General features: G+C 39.3%; 1 protein-coding gene across 2 annotated transcripts in view; it reads right to left on the reverse strand.

The window, feature by feature from the left end:
• RH1 (RNA helicase 1) overlaps positions 1-19,700 on the reverse strand; it is a 51,491-nt gene extending 31,791 nt beyond the window's left edge. Inside the window, exons 1-5 of one of the 2 annotated variants that reach the window (XM_087680998.1) lie at positions 18,336-19,700; positions 17,589-17,823; positions 8,406-8,663; positions 7,440-7,546; positions 7,176-7,359 (exon numbers count right to left, since the gene is read on the reverse strand). In XM_087680998.1, coding sequence (XP_087537124.1) covers positions 7,176-7,359; positions 7,440-7,546; positions 8,406-8,663; positions 17,589-17,823; positions 18,336-18,664 — 1,113 coding nt within the window. In that variant the 5' untranslated portion in view covers positions 18,665-19,700. The remainder of the gene's footprint in view (positions 1-7,175; positions 7,360-7,439; positions 7,547-8,405; positions 8,664-17,588; positions 17,824-18,335) is intronic. The other variant, XM_087680997.1, reaches the window with a different exon arrangement.
• Between the last annotated feature and the right edge of the window lie 2,741 nt (positions 19,701-22,441).

A 22,441-nucleotide genomic window follows, 5' to 3' on the forward strand; every position in this document is an offset into this window, starting at 1 on the left:
GTATACTTGAAAATAAACAGTCTCTTTATCCCATGAGACATCCAAAAGTCACTAAACTCATTAGAGAGGTACTCTTCCCCTCCATCTGATCTCAAGCACTTAACTTTCAAGCATGTTTCTGTTTCAACAGCACCCTTGAAAGTTTTGAAGTACTCAAATACATCACTCTTTTTCTTCATAAAATATACTCACAACTTCCTTGAACAATTATCAATAAACGTAACAAAAATTTTATTGTCACCAAGAGATATGTTTTGTATAGGCTCCCAAATATATGTATGCATAACATCAAGTATGTTTCTACTCACATCTTTATCATACAAAAAGATTGTCTTGTCTACTTACCAAACTGACATGCTTCACATACTTTATGAGATTCTGCAACTCTAAAAGCAAGCAACCTTATAACCAATCCTTTGGACTGCATCAATTTCAATCTTTGCATATTTGCATATCCAATACATTTATGCCATATTTTAATGTCTGCAATCACTTTTTTTTCTTTAGTATACATAGCAACATTTATAGAAAAAATTCCAACATCTAAAATGAACATGTGGTCAACTCTACTTCCTTTTGTGACCAACCTACACTTATCATTAAAGTCTTCTACACAACAGCATTTTGTATTTAATCGAACTTACAACCCTTGCTCTACCATTTTACTAACAAACACAATTCTTTGTGATTGATAGTACATGTAATCCATCTGACAAACTCTTTTTCCAGCCATCATGCAAGCACAAGAGAATCTTTTCAATGTATGAAATTGGATGGTATGAATCATCATCCGTTTGCACATAACCTGGCTTTTGTAAACCTTGCATCTCTCCAAACTATTCAATATAACTAATCATATGATTAAATGCACCTGAATTGACATACCATACATCATCATGTGTCCCCTTTCTTCTTGTAACAACATTCATTATATATTGCGTAGCAAACAGATGCTCATTTTTTTCTTCATTCTGTTGTAAAGACGATGCATAGTTTTCTTGTTGCAATTTACCACTGCAAATATCATCCTTCTTAGCATAACAATAGGCTACAATATAACCTATTTTTCTATAATAATAACAAACAATACCAAAATTACCAAAACCTCTATTCTGCAATCCATCTCTTTCTATAGAGCTGCCTCTACCTCTAAAGTTTCCAGACCTCCTGAAACCTGGATTTCACCAAATTGTTAATTTAACTTTTTTGCTAGTTTTCATTGGCACGTCCAATACCACGGCCTCTTAAAGAGAATCTTGCACGTCCTCATCATGAACTTGAGTAAAATGCTTGGACATGTTTACCACTTCTTTCAAATAATTCACCCTACATATTGATCTCTTCGGTGATCATGAGAGAGATCAACTCATCAAAATCTGAAAATGGCTTCCGTATATATACAAAAGTAAAATATGATTTCTAGGCCTTCTCATTATTAAATTCCAAGACTTATTGGCTTCTAATGCAGCCATCTCCTAATCCATTGTTGCATCTCAATGAGCATGACCGATAGCATTCTCAAAACAAGTGGACTCAATATCCTCAACTACCTTCACCATATAAGCATAATGGTGAGTTACATAACCTTAAAAACCAAATCTTTTAACAAGGTATTTGACCCTGCTAGACCTACATACCACTCATAGCAGCTAAGAAACGCATTTCTTTGTATTTGAAACTTACGAAACATTTCTTAAAGTAAGAAACGTTTCTAAGAGTTAAAAACGTGGCTTTTTTTTTTTAGTTGAAATTCAAAACATGATTTTTTTAACAAAAACTATTGGGCAATGTTAAAGATGATGATGATGATGATATGAAATGACTCATGAGAACTCAAGATTTTAGACGAGAGACTGATTTTTTTGTGATTTTATTTAGTTATTAGACTTTGTCAATCTACTATCTATTCTTGTCTTGAGAGTTAAATATTATACAACTTTAGTCTCATTTATGAGTTCTTTATGATATATTATGATTCATTTTCAGAGAATCATGATGTTGCAACTTGACTTAGTCCATATTGTAGACAAGCTATTTACATATTAATTTCAATTTTCTTTGTATGAGATGTATAAATCATAATATTTGAGTTCTGAACCATAATATAGCTTGTCCAAAGACTAACTTTGACATAAGTGACAAATCGATAATGGATCATGGATATGTAACGTATTATTCTCAATTGACTCTATTATCATTCAAGCTCAATTGGTCATTCTTTGTTTAAGAGAGTTCCATAAAGGTTTACAACCTCTTTCCCTAGTTAAAACTAATAAAACTGTATAAAAAAACTCGTGTTTTTTTAAACCCCTTCTTGAAAGAAACTTACGAAACACATTTCTGACATTTCGTTTCTAAACGTTTCTAACGTTTTTGGGTACTATGGTACAACTAAATCACTCAGTGAAGCCTTACATTACTATGTGCTCTCTATAAACCTAGTGTCCTAATTGAAGGAATACCAAGCTCATCATCCAAACTCTTTGAATCACTAGAATCTCCATCAAATCCCAAATGACTGGTAGATGCATCATTACCATCCAACACTTTCTTTCCTTTGCCTTTGCCTTTGCCTACAACACTTGTAGATCCACCAGAAGATGTGGAACTACTCCTTAGTCTCCCAAAACCAAGGACTCACTGTAGATATAGTACCAGATGTATTTTTGGTCCACTAAGACCCCATGATTCTTGCTTTTCTTTCTACAGACAATTATCATGATCATTATCATCATCCAATACATCACCAACAAGTGTATACCAACTACTCGACAAAGTATTTGCTGCCACTAAGAGATACATTCTGTGTAGGCCTCAAACATCTATATGCACAACATCTAGTATATTTCTGCTCACTTCTCTGCCATGCGAAAACGGTTGTTTTGCCTACTTGCCAAGCTAGCATGCTTTACACACTTTATGAGATTCTACAACTCTAAAAGCAAGCAACCTTGTAACTAATCCTTTGGACTGCATTAATTTCAGCCTTTGCATATTTTCATATCCAATATATTTATGCTATATTTCAATGTCTGCAACCACTCCTTTTTCTTTGATATACATAGCAACATTCATAGCAAAAAATTCAACATCTAAAGTGAACATGCGATCAACTCTACTTTCTTTTGCGACCAACCTACACTTATCATTAAAGTCTTCTACAAAACAACCTTTTGCATTAAATCGAACTTGTACCCCTTGCTCTATCATTTGACTAACAAACACAATTCTTTGTGATTGATAGTACATGTAATACATCTGACAAACTCTTTGTCTGGCCATCATACAAGGACAAGATAATCTTTTCAATGTAAAAAATTGGATGGTATGAATCATCATCCATTTGTATATAACCTAGTTTTTGTAAATCCTACATCTCTTCAAACCATTCAACATGACTAATCATATGATTAAATGCACTTGAATCGATATACCATACATCATCATGTGTCCTCTTTCTTGTAACAGCATTCATTATATGTTGTATAATAAACAGACGCTCATTTTTATCTTCATTCTATCGTAAAGACGATGCATAGTTTTCTTATTACGATTTACCATTGTAGATATCATCCTTCTTAGCATAACAATAGGCTGCAATATAACCTATTTTGCCACAATAATAACAAACAATACCAAAATTGCCTAAACCTCTGTTCTGCCATCCATCTCTTTCTCTAGAAATCCTGTCATGTGAGGACATGTATTTTTGAAAACTCACTTAACATGTGGATTAATTTTTAATCACATGGTTGAGTAAATGTTGCACATGTGAGGTTTAACTAGGATTAGAGTAAATTTACAAGCTCGAAACCCGAGGAAATCACGGGATGTCAAAGGCAAAAGTTACTATAAGTTATACTGCACATGTACTTGGTGGTATCTGGTACCAGTTGTTGGCCTAGATTATTCATTTAGCCATAAGTGTTAGTTGGTGATACTACAGAAGTGGCATTTAATGCTACCTAATGCCAATTTGATAGTCAAAGATGACATAGAGACACTCGGGAATGGAAGTTGCCTAGCCAATTTAATTATTGGCTAATCAAATTATTTTTCAAAGCACCGAAATAATTATTAGATTAATTTTTAGTATTTAAAGACTGAAAATTAATATTTAATTATGAATAATACTCAAAAAATCATTTGGAAAGGCTACCACTTGTCAAAAATGCCCAGGCAAACTGAAAAACATCTTTTAGAGACTGAAGAGAGACATTTTTAGTATATTCAGTCTGCAAGAGAGAGAGAGGAGATGTTGCTGGTCTGATTTGTAGCCATTGGAGGACCTTCTGAGACAACCAAGAGCAAGAGAAGACCAATCAATAACATGTGACAGTATCTACAGGTTGTTGAGACAGGGCGGCAGCAGCAGTAAATGACTAATTTTCTTCAATTTTTTGTATCTACAAGCTATTGAGACAGGGCAACAGCAGTAAATGACAGATTTTCTTCAGTTCTTCGCAAAGAAAGTTTGAATTTTCTCTCTTCTCAGCATTCTCTCTCATCTTCCAATCTTTCTACATGCTCGCTCCAAAGATTGCAACATTGAGATCACCAAAGGCTGCGAAATTTCAAAATTCTCTACCGTAAACCCTAATCTACACAAAATTAGGGTCTAGCAGCCTCGAGAAGCGTGCCCAAAATTGGAAGCTCCAAGACTTGGATTCAATAGAGCTGAAGCTGTTTTTAGCCTATTCAAGTGAAGGGACTAGCAAATAATTGAATTTGGGGCATTTTCCATCTCCATCAAAACGGATGAAGACTAATTGAGTGTCCGAATCAAGGGAAAAATCAGATTAAAGACTTGCTAGTCATTTTGAACAGCAAGGGAAGTTGGAATACCGAAAGAGATTGGGAGAGTCCCATTATACATCAACTAATTCTTCAATTAAGTTAAATAAATACCGAAAGGGATACTAGTTTTAGGGCCAATGTCCAAGATTATATGGTAAAGTCTACTTTTCAGTTTTGCAAATTTGTTAATTGCTATAAATAGTGCTTAATCAGGTTATTTACCACCCTATCTGAGGAGGAAGTCTGGTTACAGCTCTCCCTACCTCTAAAGTTTCCAGACCTCCTCAAACCTCGATTTCACCGAATTGTTGATTTAACTTGTTTTGCTAGTTCTCACTGGCACGTCCAATACCACAGCCTGTTAAAAAGGATCCGTCACATCCTCTTCATAAACTTGAGTAAAATGCTGGGACCTGTTCATCACTTCTTTCAAATGATTCACCTTGCATATTGATCTCTTCGATGATCATGAGAGAGATCAACTCATCAAAATCTAAAAATGGCTTCCATACATTTATAGAAGTAACAAATGAAGTAACAAATGATTTTCAGACCTTCTCATTATTAAAGCCACCCAAAGTAGATGAAACCAAATCATCATCATTACATATTGTATCAATCACTGCTAAAGTATCTCCAATGCTCCTCACCTTCAAAATATACTTGTTAACAGACATTTTCTCTTTCTTTAAAGCATTCAACTCTTGCTTGTGTTGAATCTTCCGTGCCTTTGTATTTACTAAAAACATATTCTTAAAACTTGTCCAAGCTACATGTAAAGTTTCTATATTTTTTATATGCCCTAGCATAGTATTATCAATGACTACGAATAGCCAATACATCACCTTTTTGTCCTTTCCATTCCATTCTTTCCACATCTTTAATTCATCTACAGTCGCAGGGTTACTTAGCTCTAGCTCCTTTTCTTCACCTGAAACAAACTCGTAAAGACCTTTTCCAATAAGTTTGTCACATGAAACTTCCATGATGAATAATTATTTTTGTCCAGCTTCTCAATGATGGGGTTTTTACTGTTCTCTGTCATTATCACAAAATTGATACAAAACAACAAGCAAGTCTTCTGTAACCTTTCACAAGTGCACAACAACACACCAAGCAGCTCTTTTCATCAACTGCTCAACATGCAATCTGTAACTTGTTTGTAGATAAAACTTCTATCTACTTCTTGCAAACACCTCAGAGCTTACATATTTGAAATTTATAACCCGTATACCAACTTTCGGTCGACACAGTCAAGATTCAACGTATCCTGAAACTGTTGTCCGCAACCTTGCGGGTCTAAAACTTTTGCTCTGCCTTGCTTCCGATGCCTCCACAAGCACTATCCAAGAGAAAGAGTAGAAGAATGAAAGAGCTTCTTATCCATCGCTCGCTTACTCAAATCCTTGATTTTTCTCTTTCACTTCAGTCTTTTAAATCATCCTCTCTCAATGGCGCCGCTCTAGCACTATGTCAAGAATCGCGTGGTGAAAGGTTTGCTTGAGCTACTGTTGCGCTAAACATACATCATACACACAAGAGGAAGCTCACGCAAGAACACAAGAAAAGAGACGGAGATCAAAATATTTCCTAGCTAGTTTTTTCTTCTTCATCCACTCACAATACAATATACACAAAATATAGATAAAATACAACATAAAGGAAAGTGACCTACGAAGTCAAACAATGCATAACTGACTATACTAATCAACTAGAACTATAATTATGCCAGCTATAGGTAAGTGCAACAAACTAAATATAATAAGCGATAAGTCAGTGGCCATGTGAGCATCATAATAACAACCAACGTGCTAAGTGTAGATGTCCAAACCCATCTAGCCAGGCGGTCCATCATCAATGGCCGCACGTGTTGAGCTTGCCATCTCAACAATGCTGAGTGAGAGAGGGAGTGCAAGTGAGTGAGTTGAGGGCAAGTACATCAGAAGGGGTGGGGAGGTGGCAGTTGGAGTGGGGTGGGGTGGGGTGGGGTGGGGTTTTTCCAAGTTGTTGGTGGAGTAATATATATAGATTCTAATAAGCTTCACCATTATAGGCTATAACAAATAGTCGACTCGTTTTAAATGTGTGTGTGAGAGAGAGAGAGAGAGAGAGAGAAGTTTTTAAGTCATTATGAAAGAAAGAAGTTTTAAAGTAATTCCAAAAGCATGTTTTCTAAAAGCTAAATGTTCCAACTATTTCTTAAAGCCAAAAAAGTGTGAAGAATGTTTCAGCCAAACATACCAAAAATAACATACATTTGCATACTCAAGCAAAGTTCAAACGCATACGACAAAAACTAAGATTTGATGCAAATTGTACTATCGTGAAGACCTTCTCTACTGATATGTCACATGTATTGGATATGAAAAGAAGTATACCAGTTTAAAGGACAGCAACTGCTCAGGTAGCTGATACCTCTTTTCCTCAACATGTGCAGATAAAAACATTGGGTAACACAAATTAATCTGTGATATCTTTGCAGGGTCCCTAGTCAGAGTTGCTGACAAAACCATCTTCATTGCACAATGGTTCCTGATCCTGGAGAAACCTCTTTGCTGACCTCTAACACCAGAAGCATTGATTAAGAGCAATGTTATGATATTGTTAGGGCCAAAAAATAACACTAGCTCTGGACAACTCACTTGAGGAGTGTGCTTCCAGCCGGGTCATTTGAGTGTATTTTCTGTAAAGTGTTTGGTAACCAATCTTGATAGGCCTGTCTTAAAAGCCTGTCAGTTTCATCAATGACCTGAAAGTTCAGTTTGTACAATCATCAATTATGTATACATCCTGTGCATTGACAAATTTTATTATGAAGATTACTAGATGTGAATTTGCTTTATATGAATCTTATACATCTTCATATTTGGATGTAAAATGGCAGTAAGATGAACGTAGATGTGTCAGAAATGTAGAGATGCATCAGTGTGTATAACTAGATATGTGAGTCTATAGATGAACATCATTGCACTATATTAGATGCATGGAAACTCTTTTCCCCCTCAAAAATCTACTATTGGCTAAATATCAAAAAGAGCAGAGGGAACAGTATTGTATGCCTTCTATGATAGCAACATTGCTACACTCTGACCAAACCGTCTCTGAGGATCTCTAAATACTCAGCAGAAGAGAAGAGCCACAATCATAAACTTAACATAGAGTGCCATTATACAGCACCAAAAAACTCTCTAGATTATTTGTAATGATATGAAGAATCTTTGCAGTTCTTTCAATATTAACTTTAACAGATGCACTGTAACAAGCTGCCATGGATCTACTTGCCATATGGAAGCACTCATCCATAACTTCACTCGAGATCCACAAGCTCTTCAACAAGAGGTCCTAAGAATCATGCTGCCAGATGCTTTTATAGCTTCCCATATGGTATTTTTGTTCTTTGTACTAACAACAATCAATGGCCTCTAGGAATTCAAGATTTCCTCTACTGATCTGAATTAATTGTACACATTTTCGTTAAACCTATTCACTGTATAACATACTTGAGTATGGCCAAGAAAGCATTTGAAGATGACACACTTAAAAGACAATTCTCAGTGAATGCATGTAAGCAAACAACACACTAGTTTTGCAAGATGGTGCAAGCATACAAGGTAGCTCAAGTGCTCAAGAGTAAACCCTTCTGTATTTGAGATATGATCCATCAAGCGTCCTGGTGTAGCTACAAGAATGTCGACACGACTCTCTGTAGAATCCAATAGCTCAGCTTCAGACTTGCTAAAACTGTGCATGCACTTCCTTGGAAGAGAGACAAGTTCAGATGCTTCAGCAGCCATCTGAGTTTGCCCGATTGCCAGGCCTACAGAGAGACCCACTGCTGGCGCAATTGAATCAAACACAGCCTTCACCTTCACAGAAAAAAAAGGGGCATTAAGTACTTGGGAGTGCTCATACAAGCAAAATTTCAAATTACCAACATCAAATAGTCCATTTCTCACACCATAGAACACCACCTGTGGTAATCACATAAAACAGTGTGCTACAAGCTGTTATCATGCACATGGCACAAGCACAACCATAATAATAAGCAAGCAAGCACCAAAGTTAATTTTACAACAGGGAGGAGGATGCTAGTGCCAATGGCTGATCAAAGGCGGCCATTGCTGTGATTTTGCATTATGTAGTATGGGCTAGCATTTGAAAATAGTGCTTACATTGTCGCATTGGAATTTTGACTACAATTAAACTCTATGGTCTGACACATGAGAACTACAGGAGTGGATATATTGTATCTTTGAAGAGGGGACTTCTAGAGACGCCGCTACAAATGCGAGTTAGCACATAGAGGAAATTCAATAAGCCTGTGTTCTTCTAGTAGTGAAGACATTATGGTGATCCTCATCAAAAGACAACGTAAATAATGCAAGGCCTAATCTTGGAACGGGCTCTCAACATGGGCAGCATCCTATAAATGTTGGTTATGGTCATGAATTGGGAACTTCAATGCCTCACGATGCTAGAAATCAGCAAGAACAAGAAGCAGCTTCAAATCTGCAGTCATCTGCCCCTGCTCAATCTTGTCATGCTTTTTTCTGCCCTAGAAGGTCCTCCAATGGCTAAAAACCAAACCAGCAGAGCTGTTCCTTCCTCTCTCCCATAGCTGAATGCACTAAATAGCTCTCCACCAGCCCCAAAATTGTTTTTCTCACTTACATGGGTATTTTTGCCAAGTGGCAGCCTTCTAATCCCACTTTCCAACTATGTTCAGCCATGAAATTAATTAATTTCAACCAATCCGACCCTGCCTAGAATTAAATACGCCCATCCATAATTAAATTAGCATCACATGTGCCTTACAACCTTGCACATGCCTTACAACCTTACACATGCCTTACATCCTTGCACATTTGAACATTAAAGTAATCAAATGTTACTAGCAAGATTAAAGCATTTCACAAATCTCACGTCCTCCTGACAAACCTCCCCCTTGAAATCCTTGCAATCGTCCTCAATTGCACTGCATTGTGACAAAGCAAAAGCATACTGCACTCAAACTTCCAAAAGGCATCACAATCACAACATTGGCCACTGTTGTCTAACCATGCCATATGCCCCAAAAACTTGCTGAAAATTTCTGACCAGCATAAACGTGACATAAAACTAAAAATTGGATGCATTCGTAACTCATGTTTGTCCCTCGTTTGCGGCCCATTCCCCTTCTATTCATCTATCACAAAAGGCTCCATATGAAGTGAAGATGCCGTCCTTGATATCCTCGATGTAGGTGCTTGTCTTACCTTCATTACCCAAAGAAGGCAAACTCCATGATTCGAACACATTGGAGGTGCTGCTAATGCCAAAAGAGGAGCACCCAATGGTCTGTCCATTTGCTTGTAGAGAAGTCATAGCACCGGAGTGTTAACCTGCAAGGGAAGGGTGCGTGGGAGAGGAAGAGAATGATATCTCTGTCTCTTGGTGATGCAACGGAAATGAAGGGGGGAATCAGTAGATGATGCTGAATTTGCAACCTGTCTTTGCCTTCTTTGATGAACAGGGTCTTTAGCTCTCTAGGCTCCTGCGCACTAATACCATGTCAAAAATAATAGGTATGCTTTGATACCATGTCAAAATAAGCGACAGTGCAGAGAGACAGTAGGGTTTGTGGGGAGTAACACAATGTGTGTGTGGCAAGCATTGAGAGAGAATAGAAACTTAGAAACACAAGAAGAACACGGTGATGATGCACTGAATCATGCTATGAGAAAAAAAGTTGTTACAAAGGAGTTGAAGCATAGAAGGTAACTACACTATCCTGTCTGAATCGGGCGGTAGCACCTGTGGGAAATTGCTGAGTGAAGGGAGCGAAACGCAGTTCTCTAGGCAGTGGGCTATCGAAGTAATCACTAGAAGGTGAAGAACAGTTGTTTGATGCCGGGGAGTGACCTGGGCAGCAAAATGCAAATCCCGGAGTGTTGGAACTGTCAAACATGATGGATCCTAATGGAGCTGAGAGTGAACACGACAGATAGCGCACACAGAGTAGAGAGCAGTAGAAAGGAGAGTGAGAATGATACTTGATGTTCGATATAATGACTAGTGTATCTTTTTAGGTTTTAGATAGATATATATGAAAGTACAAATGTGCTAAGGGTGTGTTCATACCCGTGCAGATATAAAGACACGATGGCCCTTTATTCCCAACAACCTCCCACCTAAAGGCAATGTGCCTTAAGAGTAGAAAAGAATCAGCTAAGTCTAGGTATGTACAAAGCTGAAATACATACACCTATCCAACTCCCATCATCTGTCGACAATGAGCAAACCGCTCTGCTAGAAGACCCTTCGTGAAAAGATCTGCAGGATTATCATCTGTATACACTTTGACAAGCTCAATGCTCTTGTTGTTTTCATCAAAGCTCATGAACTAGTAAGACATCTACAATCCTATAATCACCCAAAAAACTACGTTTATCAAAGGAAGGTTGTTGTCTACCACCAAAAGGGGTCACCTACACCAGGAGGCTGCCACCTATGCCACAGAGTTGCCATCTATACCAAGAAGCTGCCGCCATCAAAACGCAAATCTGCATTTGCTGCAAAACGCAAAGGGTAAGGACCGCTTAATGATTGGACAAGGTCTCGACTAGTCTTGGATGATGTCGCCTAGTTTCAGAAAGGATCTACTAGACTCTGGTAGATCCACTTGTTCGGGCTGTAAATGCAATAAACGCAAGCTGAAAATCTGTGTTTTGAAGATCTAGGCTGCTCCTCTGCAATGAAAACTACTCTTCTACAAGAAATCTCCAGACTGTGTCCTCACTTAGGCTCTGATACCATGTGAGAGTGCGCAATGGAAAAGGAATACAAACACAAAGAGAAGAAGAAAGGGAGAGAAAGAGGAAGCAGAAGATGAAGGAAGAATACTGCACTAACTGAAGAAGAATGTTGATATAATGATGATGGATTGATCAATCCCCTCACACAACCCAAAGCATCAGTGAGGGCACTAGATCAACAATAGTAGCACCAAGCATGGAGAGTCGGAGTGTGCACTTGCAAGGGGAAGACTGAAGACTAAAGAGTGTGTGTATCTACCAAGTGAGGGGACTAGCTATAAATAGCCATAAATGCCCAAATTTGGCCGACCTACACTAGTAGGTACCAAAAAAACTGGCCGACCAGCATTTAATGCTAGTCACTAAAGAAAAAAATCAAAAATTTTAGGAGACCCTGGAAAAATCCCAAATGACAATGACAATGTCTGACAAGTGTAGGTAGACTGTGGAAAGCAAAAACTAGCCTAGGAATGCACACAAGAAGCCAACAAATAAAGAAAATGCATCAGGTTGGCCAACATTTAATGCTGATTGCCAAGCAATAAATGCCATAAATCTCATAATAATGGCCACTTTAAAAGTGCCAAAAAACATCTAAAAGCATCTTATTACCTTGAGCATAGAAATCTAATAGCCGATGCAAAATGATGCCAAAAATCACCACCCTCTAAAGGAGACTCTATTAGCACCAAAGATGCACAGTGAATCCACAACGCTCGGAACACAATCGAAGCAGAAGGTGAAAAACTGGCAAATACAAACCAAAGGCCAAGCATCCTCACAAGCTCAAAAAGAAAGTCTCAGAAGACAAGGTTACTATGATAAAGAAATCAAAAGTTACTTAAAGAGAGAAGCCAAAATGAAAACCAGTGACATACAAGATGATGAACGAGAGTAGAGAGAGAGAGATGTCATGGACAATCATAGTCAACCAACCCAAACAATCAAAAGGTTCAATATTTTACAACTATAGTTCAATTAAGCATAGAGAAATGAAAACAACAACATAAAGCATATAGTGCACAAACACAACCACCAACACATACGAGCCTACTCTAAAGCAAAAGTATAGTCAAAGGTATAACCATCAATTAAAAACATAAGAAACGCATGCATGAAGAAAAAAAACATCAGCAAGAACACTAATACATCATTCAAAACGATAGCTGCAAATCATGATGTCAATAGTCTAATCACACATGCACTAATCACAATGGGGGCAAGAGATAGTTGGCCGAATAAAGAGGCTAACAACATAGCTGCAGCACTTACAAAGGAGGAAACACAAGGTACACAACAGCATATTGCAGCATGGCAGGGAGACCAAGCTGAAAAACTACATGTAACAAGTTGCCCAGCTCAAATGCAATGTGAACTCATCACCCAGTCAATCAAAGAAGGTACAGAAATGCAAGTGGGTTAAGCCTTTGGAGCAAGATACGCAGCCTTTAGCAAATCTGAGATAGTGACTAACAATAGCACAAAGCACCGAAAACTAGCAACACTAGTCACCTAATACCAGTGACAATGAGCAATGTAAGTGAAAGAATCACAATTGTTGAACACTGAGAAGAATAACTGATGAAAGAGAGAACACAAGAACTCAAACGGGCAATGGAATCCATAATACAGTACAAGAAATGTACCATACGAACCACACAAGTGAACGGCACGTTGTCGAAAGGGTTTCAGTCGAAAGGTCGTATCCACCGGGGATCAAAGATAGAAGGAAGTAGAGATAGGAGATGGAAGAGAAGAAAAAGAATAGACAAGAGGTAAACACAATAAAGACAAAGCACAATGAATCAAATCAATATGTATTGATAGAACCTGGAATCCCTTGTGTGGCGCTACTCAGAAGCAATCTCCAAGTATTAGATCTCCTAGAGCTCCCTCATAGACCAAAAACGTGTATCAAACAACTTCTTTCTCTCTGCAACTCGGAACCCAAATCTAATGGCTCCGTTGGCTTTGAAAGGGGGGTAAAACCCAGGACACTAAACACTAGTCAAGAATCTCCCAAATCACTCCTCTCTATTCAAAGTGTTGTTTACTGCCTGTCAACTGCAATCGCGATGCACGCGATTTCGCCCATCTTTTCTTTTTCATGAAAATCCAAAACTAATTGAAAAAGCCACTTGCTTTTTGCATGCCACCCTATTCTAGAAGTTTCCCTAGCTTTTTAGGATATTTACAATAAATAATATCCAAAATATCAAAAATAAGCTAAAATTGTCCAAAAATCTAGTATTTTTGAACCATCCATGCGATTGACACTAACACTAATGACTCAAATGGCATTGACTCTCTAGATCAATAAGAAAATCGGATGATAATACACTCCAGAGTTTTTCACGCTAGATTCGCATAGTGACATGACATCTATCCCCTCTGAATCTATACATCCTCTGATATGTACTAACGATGTACCACCCAAGTCAAACACCCATAGCACCAACTTTTCGCTTATCATGCATATAAGAAAACATTTCCCTGAATCATAGATCAAAATACTCAGCATTTGCATAACTCTTGAGCCATACCTAGTACCCCCTCTAGAGTCATAAGGCCTTGGATGCGTATCATATACTAGAGACAGTTGAATCTCTATATACATTCTATCAATGCACCCATCAACAAATACATAGTAGCATGCCTGCTCTTTCAGAGTCAAGCGCATGAAAGTCTGCTTATATTGATAATTGAGTATCACATCAAACGTAAACTGAGCTTCACTTACATCCAACACATTCTCACCATCACCAAAAATAGTAAAGCAATCCATATCTTGAAGCATCTTTGATTTGCCTATCAAGGCCTTTGATGAAGCATTTGAAACAGTTTTCAACTATAGAGTATCATATCTAACATTCTCTAAAGGTATATCCTCAAGCTCATGAACTGTCTCAAAGATAATAACTTTACCCTGCAAATCATATGCATCCAACAAGTCACCAATCTTTGTTTGAGTCCCTCCATCAAGTAAAATATGATCTTCATAAACCTCTTCAGATGCATTAAAAAATCTACAGATGTAATGGTTGACTCTTCCACTACAGGATCTTCCCAAGGCATTCGTGGTTGTCTCAATATCAAACTATAGCTTATATCCCAGCTGCTTGCTATCCTATTTTTGCTCATGCCCAATCTCTTCCATAACATACTCGGAAGGTGGCTGATTTGTAGCTTTAGGCTAATCCACACTTCTTCTTGTCACTCTTTTAGATGTCCCTGCATTATCTTCATCTCTCTTTCGTTCCTCTTCCATAAGTACATCCGTGTTTTGCACCTTTACTAAATATGCATACACTGAATATGCATCTAGCAATGATTCCCAACCAGTTATGTCACGAATATCTTGCCTTGCATGAGACATTTCACTATCAGTGACTTTTTTCTTTTCAGCTACATGCAAAGCACGTATCCATATTACAGCCTTTGGACCAACCATCACTTGGCCATGCATTCTATCCAATTGTAGACCAAAAGTAGAAGCATATACAGTCGCATAAGCATTTCGAACAGCCAAGTCTTCCAACAACTTTTGTATAGCTCCCTTTCCAAAATTCAAAGCAAGAGACAATCCCGTTTCTTGTGCATGGATCTTGCCATCTTTCCAAAAGATGAGCTATCGTGCCAAGGCCTCCTAATAGGCAACACAATCCTTTCTCTCATGCTACAAACTATCACACCACATATATCTTTTTCCTGGCTTAGAGGCTGTTACCCGTCCCCTTTCCTCTTGTCCTTTTTCATCCAATTTCGTGACCTTCAATTAAAGATCTTGTAAGCCTTTGACAAATTCATCTAATACATCTTTCCTAACAATGGAAACAATAGCAGGTACAGCCATAGGGTTAGCCACAGAAGTGGATAGCTTACTAGATACATCAACTGTTTTGCACATAACAATGGGCAAGCTAGAGACATGCAATCTTTCTTTTTCTATGTTTTTTCACAAGTGCAATAACACCGTCATTGACATGCATCCACTCTGTTTTAAGACATGTCTCTGTAGTCTGATTCTCTAGCAAATCATCAAGCTTCTCTTAAAGCTCAAGATCTGCTGCTTGTAAAAACAATTCAATTTTCTAACTTGCAAAAGCTTGATGTTCTACAAGATCTAACTGCTCAAATCGACTTTCAAATTCTCTCCATAATTCCGTAACCACAAGACCCTTATTAAGTTGTAAAACCCACTCCTGAAAAGTCTTGCGCACAATCAAACTGGTGTCTTCAATGTAAAATTCTTTCCTAGGTGTCTTCTTGAAAGCTACCTAATCGACATTTTGCATGTACAATTTAGTAATTCACTCTTTCAGTTCATGTATAATAATCCGAACAAAATATTGGCTCCATGCAAGTTGAGTCACCCCAAAGAATTTCATCTTTTGAGCATAGGTATGTACATATGCAGATACATTTCTGCCATTGAACAACTTCATCTCATGCTCCTTTGCTTGCAGAGCATTCATCACAACAATTTCTATTTGAGCAAAAGCCTGCATCACCTATTGTTGTTGAACCTGCATAAGCATATTCATATTTTGCACTAACTGCTGCAAAACATCACTGGAAATTGTGTTTGAAGGTTCTCCCATCTTGTCTTCCTTCTATTGACCTTTCACATCGAGTTCACCAATGTCGGAGGGATTTTAGTCGAAAGGTCGTATCCACCAGGGATCAGAGATAGAAGGAAGTAGAGAATAGGAGATGGAAGACAAGAAAAAAAATAAACACAAGGTAAACACGATAAAGACAAAGCACAATGAATCGAATCAATTTGTATTGATAGAACCTGGAATCCCTTGTCTGGCACTACTCAGAAGCAATCTCCAAGCATTAGATCTCTTGGAGCTCCCTTGTAAACCAAAAACATGTATAAAACAACAGCTTCCTCTCTGCTACTCGGAACCCAAATCTGATGATGGCTCCATTGGCTCTGAAAGGGGAGTAAAACCCCAGGACGCCTACTCAAGAATCTCCCAGTTCAGTCCTTCTTCTTCTTCTAGTTCAAAGTGATGTTTTCTGCCTATCAACTACAATCGCAACGCACGCGATTTCGTCCATCTTTCTTTTTCATGAAAAATCCAAAACTGGCTGAAAATGTAACTTGCTTTTTGCATGCCACACTAATCTAGAAGTTTTCCTAGCTTTTTAGGATATTTACAACAAATAATATTCAAAATATCAAAAATAGACTAAAATTGTCCAAAAATCTAATATTTTTGAACCATCCAAGCCATGGATACTAGCACTAATAACTATGATGACATTAACTCGCTAGATCAATAAGAAAGTTGGATGATGATGCACTCCAGAGTTTTTCACACTGTGTCCGCATAGTGGCACAACGTCTAGTGACCAACACCACCTCCACACTCCCACTCTCCAAGTGGATGTGATCCAATACAAAAAGAACATGTGGTGACCAGCGATACCTCCAGACTCCCTCTCTCCAAATGGATGTGATTCAATACAACAAGATAACTGCCCATAAAGGCACCCGATAAAAAGCCTAACACCGATGATATGTATACCACTAACAAGGAGAGCCTCAAGAGATGTTGGGAGGCCCCATGCAGCGGTAAACGCAGAGGGTGAGCAGACACAGAGTGTAATGATGTTGCCTGCAGCTGAAGAATCTCCTAGACAGTTCGTGGTGGGCTGGACAGCCTCTGGAAATAGAGGGCAGCACTTGCAACAACTCCACAAACTGCAATATCATCCTGTAGGGGTGTTGACAGCAGTGGAGAGTGCTGAGGGAGAATGAGAAGAATGATCAGGGGAGTAATTGAGAGGATTGCCAATGCCCACAACATACCCTATTTATAGTGTTAATGGAAACCAAAATTAGCAATGAATGCAGTACAATTAAACATTAATGCATTTGGTTGCTCAACACACCCTAGTTAAGGCTGACTTTCAACAAGATAACTTAGAAGACCCTGCAATGAGTGGCATCCAGAAGCAAAAGGCAGAATTAAAAGTTAAAACCTGTATGGCGAGGTCACGCGTTGGTAAAACAACAAGAGCCCTTAGTCTCCTAACAATCCGCCCAGAAAGCAACTGGGCAATTGGCAGTGCGTATGCTAAAGTCTTCCCACTGCCTGTTGGAGAGCATATACAAAGATCGCGTTCCCCGCCACCTGGTCCAACAGTTTGGTGCCAAACAGCTACTTGGACAGGGAAAAGTGACTGAATCCCAATATTTTGGAGAGCTCTGATCAACCTGACAGATGAAAATATGGAATTGAGTGTTCAAAAATGAGAACTCCATCTTTGTCTAGGATGCAGAAGAAAGTGTAACCACAGTGGTGATAGACGACAGTTACTTGATGAATTTGAGAACAAAAACTTCCAGCTTATACTTAGGAAATTGGAATTGTTATCTGCAAGCCATCATACACCACATCAGAGTGCATGAAATTTCACACGTCATATCATACTTTATGTCCGCATTTGCAGGTCCACAAATCCGGATTACAAGCAAATTAGGGCTTTGCTGTATGATTTGATAATATTTGTTGGATGACTCTCGCTACTAAAAAAATCAAGAAACGCTTCTCATATTATTTGAATTAGGGAATAAAATGCAATTCTTCAGGGTATGATTAGAGATTGAATGACAGCGAGATGCATGAGGACCTCGTTCTTCTCATGGCATGTGAAGAAGGGAACAAAATACGGTCCTACAGGTATATTTAAGGATTGAATGAGAACAAAAAGCATCAGGGACCTCACCGGGGGTCAATACCAGGGACGCGCTCGAGGGGCAAGGTGGGGAAAGAGCCTAAGTCGAGTGGTTTTCTCATCCAAGGAAGAGAGGGGAGTCTGGGAGAAGCAGATGCTGTCGTTGTGGTGGCTGCTGGTCTTTTTGCTGCTGTAGGTTCTGCTTCTGTTGCTGGTGAAGGAGGAACATCATCCTCGGCTTGCACATCAGTTTGCCCCTCGTTCGGTGCTTTATATTTCACTCCACCTCCTCCTCCTTCTGCTTCATCTTCTCGAGCATGAGCTTGTCCCGCTGTTGTTATGGCTTCATGGATTTCCTCGTGTCTCCGTTTCTTCCCCATTCGAGACTTGCCTGTTGACACCAAATCGTCTAGCTGGGCACAAACACAAGAGTTGTCGTGACCTACACTACTGTCGTCCTATTACCAGTTTACACGTGCAGGAACTAGTAGGATACGTGTAGCAGGGGCCGATGGATCGCGTTTTCGCTCAAAATTTTCTCCTTTGAAATTTAACTAAGAAGAAATCTATTTCTTTCTGATTTTCCTCAGTGGAGGGGGGAAAAAGCATCAACCCTGAACATTGCATGATTTTCCTCAGTGGAGGGGGAAAAAAGCATCAACCCTGAGCATTGCATGAAACGATGCTAAAAAGCATTTGAATCTCCTATCTCATCGAGCATGTGAGCAGGGGTAGGACATTTAATCGTTAGCACGACGAGAAGCAACATTCCGAGAGCACAGCATGCATGCGCGGACCGCCCTCAACACTCCAAGGTAATTCATTCATCTTTTCCTTGATCGTCGTCTTCTTTCCCCATTTCTGTGACAGGAAAACAACCCACTCTCCCTTCCGTGTAAAGCAAAAACGCACACACACCCTCTCTATCTGTGTGTCTCTCTCTGCGCAGCCCTCACCTTCTCTCCTCTGCCCCTCGATATCGCGAGCTTCTCTCCATCTCTCGCTTCCAAACAAGTGACCACACACGCTACGCCTACACAAAGAGGGGTGATACACCCACCTAAATAGGCGTGAAAGTCAAAAGACCTGTGGAGATCAAAGCAGCACACCGACTGAGGGTGCAGAGGAGCACAGACAGAGCGGCTACACAAAAGAAACATGAAGGAGATCCACTGACGACAAGCAGACGGAGCTAGTCATCCATCGTCCATGTAGCATTATTCAGTCACACAATTAGCCATGTATTGATCGACACCTTGTTGTGTCTTCGAAGGGGGACTTTGAGGAAAATGCCTCTCAATTTCTGGAGGGAGTGGTGAAACCAATCCAGCTGATGAGGGCCTTTGCTCGTGAGACCCTTCACCAAAGAAGAAGCCAAGTTTGCCTTGGATGCCATGAAGCAAGGTAAGACTCGAAGCATAGATGGACTACCCCCATAGCTTTTTCAAGTCATTTGGGATGCATGATCCAATGAGCTCCTAGAACTGCTCAATTGGCTTAGGAAAACTAGCTCCTTACCCCATCGACAGACCTAGTGCCAAAGTCCCTCAACAAATCTAAACCCTCACACTAGAGGTGACTCACTATGCTTCCCTTCACTTACAAAATTCTCTCTAAAGTGCTTGCATTGAGAATCAAGTTTCTCCTTGCCAAAATTATCCACCTCCACCAATTTGGTTTTGTGTTTGGCAAGAAGATCCAACATGTTGCTCTCAACCTTATTATGTCGATTGATCATGCCCTTGCAATGGATGCAAACTTTGTGATGGTCAACATAGACCTTGACAAGGCATACGATAGGATGAGCTAGTGCTTCATCATCTCAAATCTCCAAGCATTTGGGTCTTGTATTCATCAATATGGTAAGAGCTCTTTTCAATAATGTTAAATGGAAGCCTTCTTAGGTAATCCTTTGCCCCTAAAGGTGGTGGAGAAGGCTTTCAATTTATATGTATGCAAAAGAAAACCAAGGTGAAATTTGGTCCTTGAGATTACAATGCCCACTTAAAAATATTCTTTGCTTTGGAAGGCCTATCTTCACCAAAAGTCTTCTTAAACTAAATTAGTGTTCCTTGTGTGCGAAACGCTAGGCCACTTCGTGACACATGAAGCAACATCCAAAAGGAAGCAAAGTTGTCATGCATCTTATTTCCTCGACCCCTATATATTCAAGTCTGGGATGTTAAATTCTCCCTCTTTCTCAATAGTCCATCAACTTTACTTCCCTTACTTCTTCATCCCCAATGTATTCAAGTTTGGGATGTTATAATTCTCCCTTCTCTTTCTCTCTCCCAACTCTCTCTATCGTTTTACATCTCCTATCTCTCTTTCAACTTTTTCACTTACATTTCTTTGTCATTTTTTTGTAACATCTCTCTCTTATGCAACTCTTTGATCATTTTGATGCTCTCTCTCTCTCTCTCTCTCTCTCTCTCTCTCTCTCTCTCTCTCTTTACAACATACAAGCCTCATACCAACGTTTAAAGTGACGAAAATATTCATTAAAAAAATTTGCCCTCGTCATTATTAAACGCGTCAATATTAGTATCTCAATAAAACCATCACTATTAGCGTTGGTATTGATGCAAATAACGACGTAAATACTGACGCCAATAGCGACGGTTTGTGACACATATTGGGATGCCAATAGCGACACGTGCAATAAATTTGTGACGCATGCCAATAGCAATGGTTACAGAGCAAAAAAATTGTGACACCAATAGCGACTCATGTAGTAAATTTGCGACGCTAATAGCGACAGTTACATTCTACAAATGGATTACATGTTAAGTGTACAATGGTCGTCAAAATGAGCACAAAATGTACTAGAACCCACAAGGCTGAAACATAGAATAGATACAAGATCGTTGATGAAAACTCATGGAATCATGGCAAGATACAAAGGATGATAATAACATAGTACATAGAAGATATCTACATAAATCATAGGACCAAAAAGAAAGAGGATGTGCACTCCACGAATCCAAGCATGAGCTATAGATCCTTGCCATTCGAAAGCTTGTCCCGACGCAAAGGAGTATCAAACAGAGTCTGTAAAAAAAAAAAACTACTACATATTAGTCCACCATATATAATGCATTTTAACTACGGACAAGAAAGATGAGTGACTTACTGGGCCGCCGTGTGTATACAGTCTATTGATCAATGCGGTGAGACCGTGTCTCTCTGCACATTGAGTCTCTAGGCCGGTGGGATTACAGTTTATAATGGAGTACTATAAAGAAAACAAAATACAACTGTTAGAAACATGATTGTCACTACAAGTAATATTGCAAAAAAGAAAGCGAGAATAACAAAAGAAAAACTTACAAAGTCCTCCAGACAAGTCCTGTGACTGCCACTCCCAAGACGATGGACCACCCCTATCTCCACTTGTGCCCTCACTGCCTCGCGCTGCTGTCTCCAATGTCTCGGAGAATCTATAGCCTCTTTCCTAAGTCTCCGTCAGACATCTACATGGAGCTACTCGGGCTTCAAGGTGCCACTCTTGAGTGCCTTGCGTGCATCCAATTGTCTGTGTGACATGTACGCACGCCTGCACTCCATCATCCAGCCTGTGGAAAACCTCTCTACCATGGTGGGTACTGGAAACTCCTCATGCAAGGATGTTACTATATAGTCCTTGCTTCCCTCAAGTATGTTCTTTCAATGGTCTAAGATGTTGTGTCGAAAAACTTGTTGGCACAACTCTCTCATACGAGCCGTCACCCTCCTCCCCTCATCATTCATGATCACACCTCCTGTCATGTTATCTACAAGGTATCCATACCCCTATGGGGTATGTCTAAGATGTGTCCTCTTCCATTTATGACCACGTCCCTAGGCATAACTAGGAGACCCCTATATATCTGGTGTACCCACGGGGGTGGTATCTCTCGGAGTAGCACCCATAGGGGTGCCACCTACGGATGACTGCAAAAGCTGGAGTCACTAGAGTAGATGTCCCCACAGGTGTGACAAATTTTATGGGTGATACAACTCTACTAGAATGACAAGACAGAGACACTGCATCAATGCCTCCATAACCACCACCTAAGCCACCCTCTCTCGAACATGTACGAGAGCGAGGAGTAGCATATGTATCTCGAGTCGACTGCAAGCTCACGACATCCATGTCTCCGCAGCATCCCCTAGAA

This window comes from Lygodium microphyllum, chromosome 7 (genome assembly GCF_053477565.2).
Source record: "Lygodium microphyllum isolate KBCC chromosome 7, Lygodium_microphyllum_v1.1.10, whole genome shotgun sequence".
Lineage (NCBI taxonomy): Eukaryota > Viridiplantae > Streptophyta > Polypodiopsida > Schizaeales > Lygodiaceae > Lygodium > Lygodium microphyllum.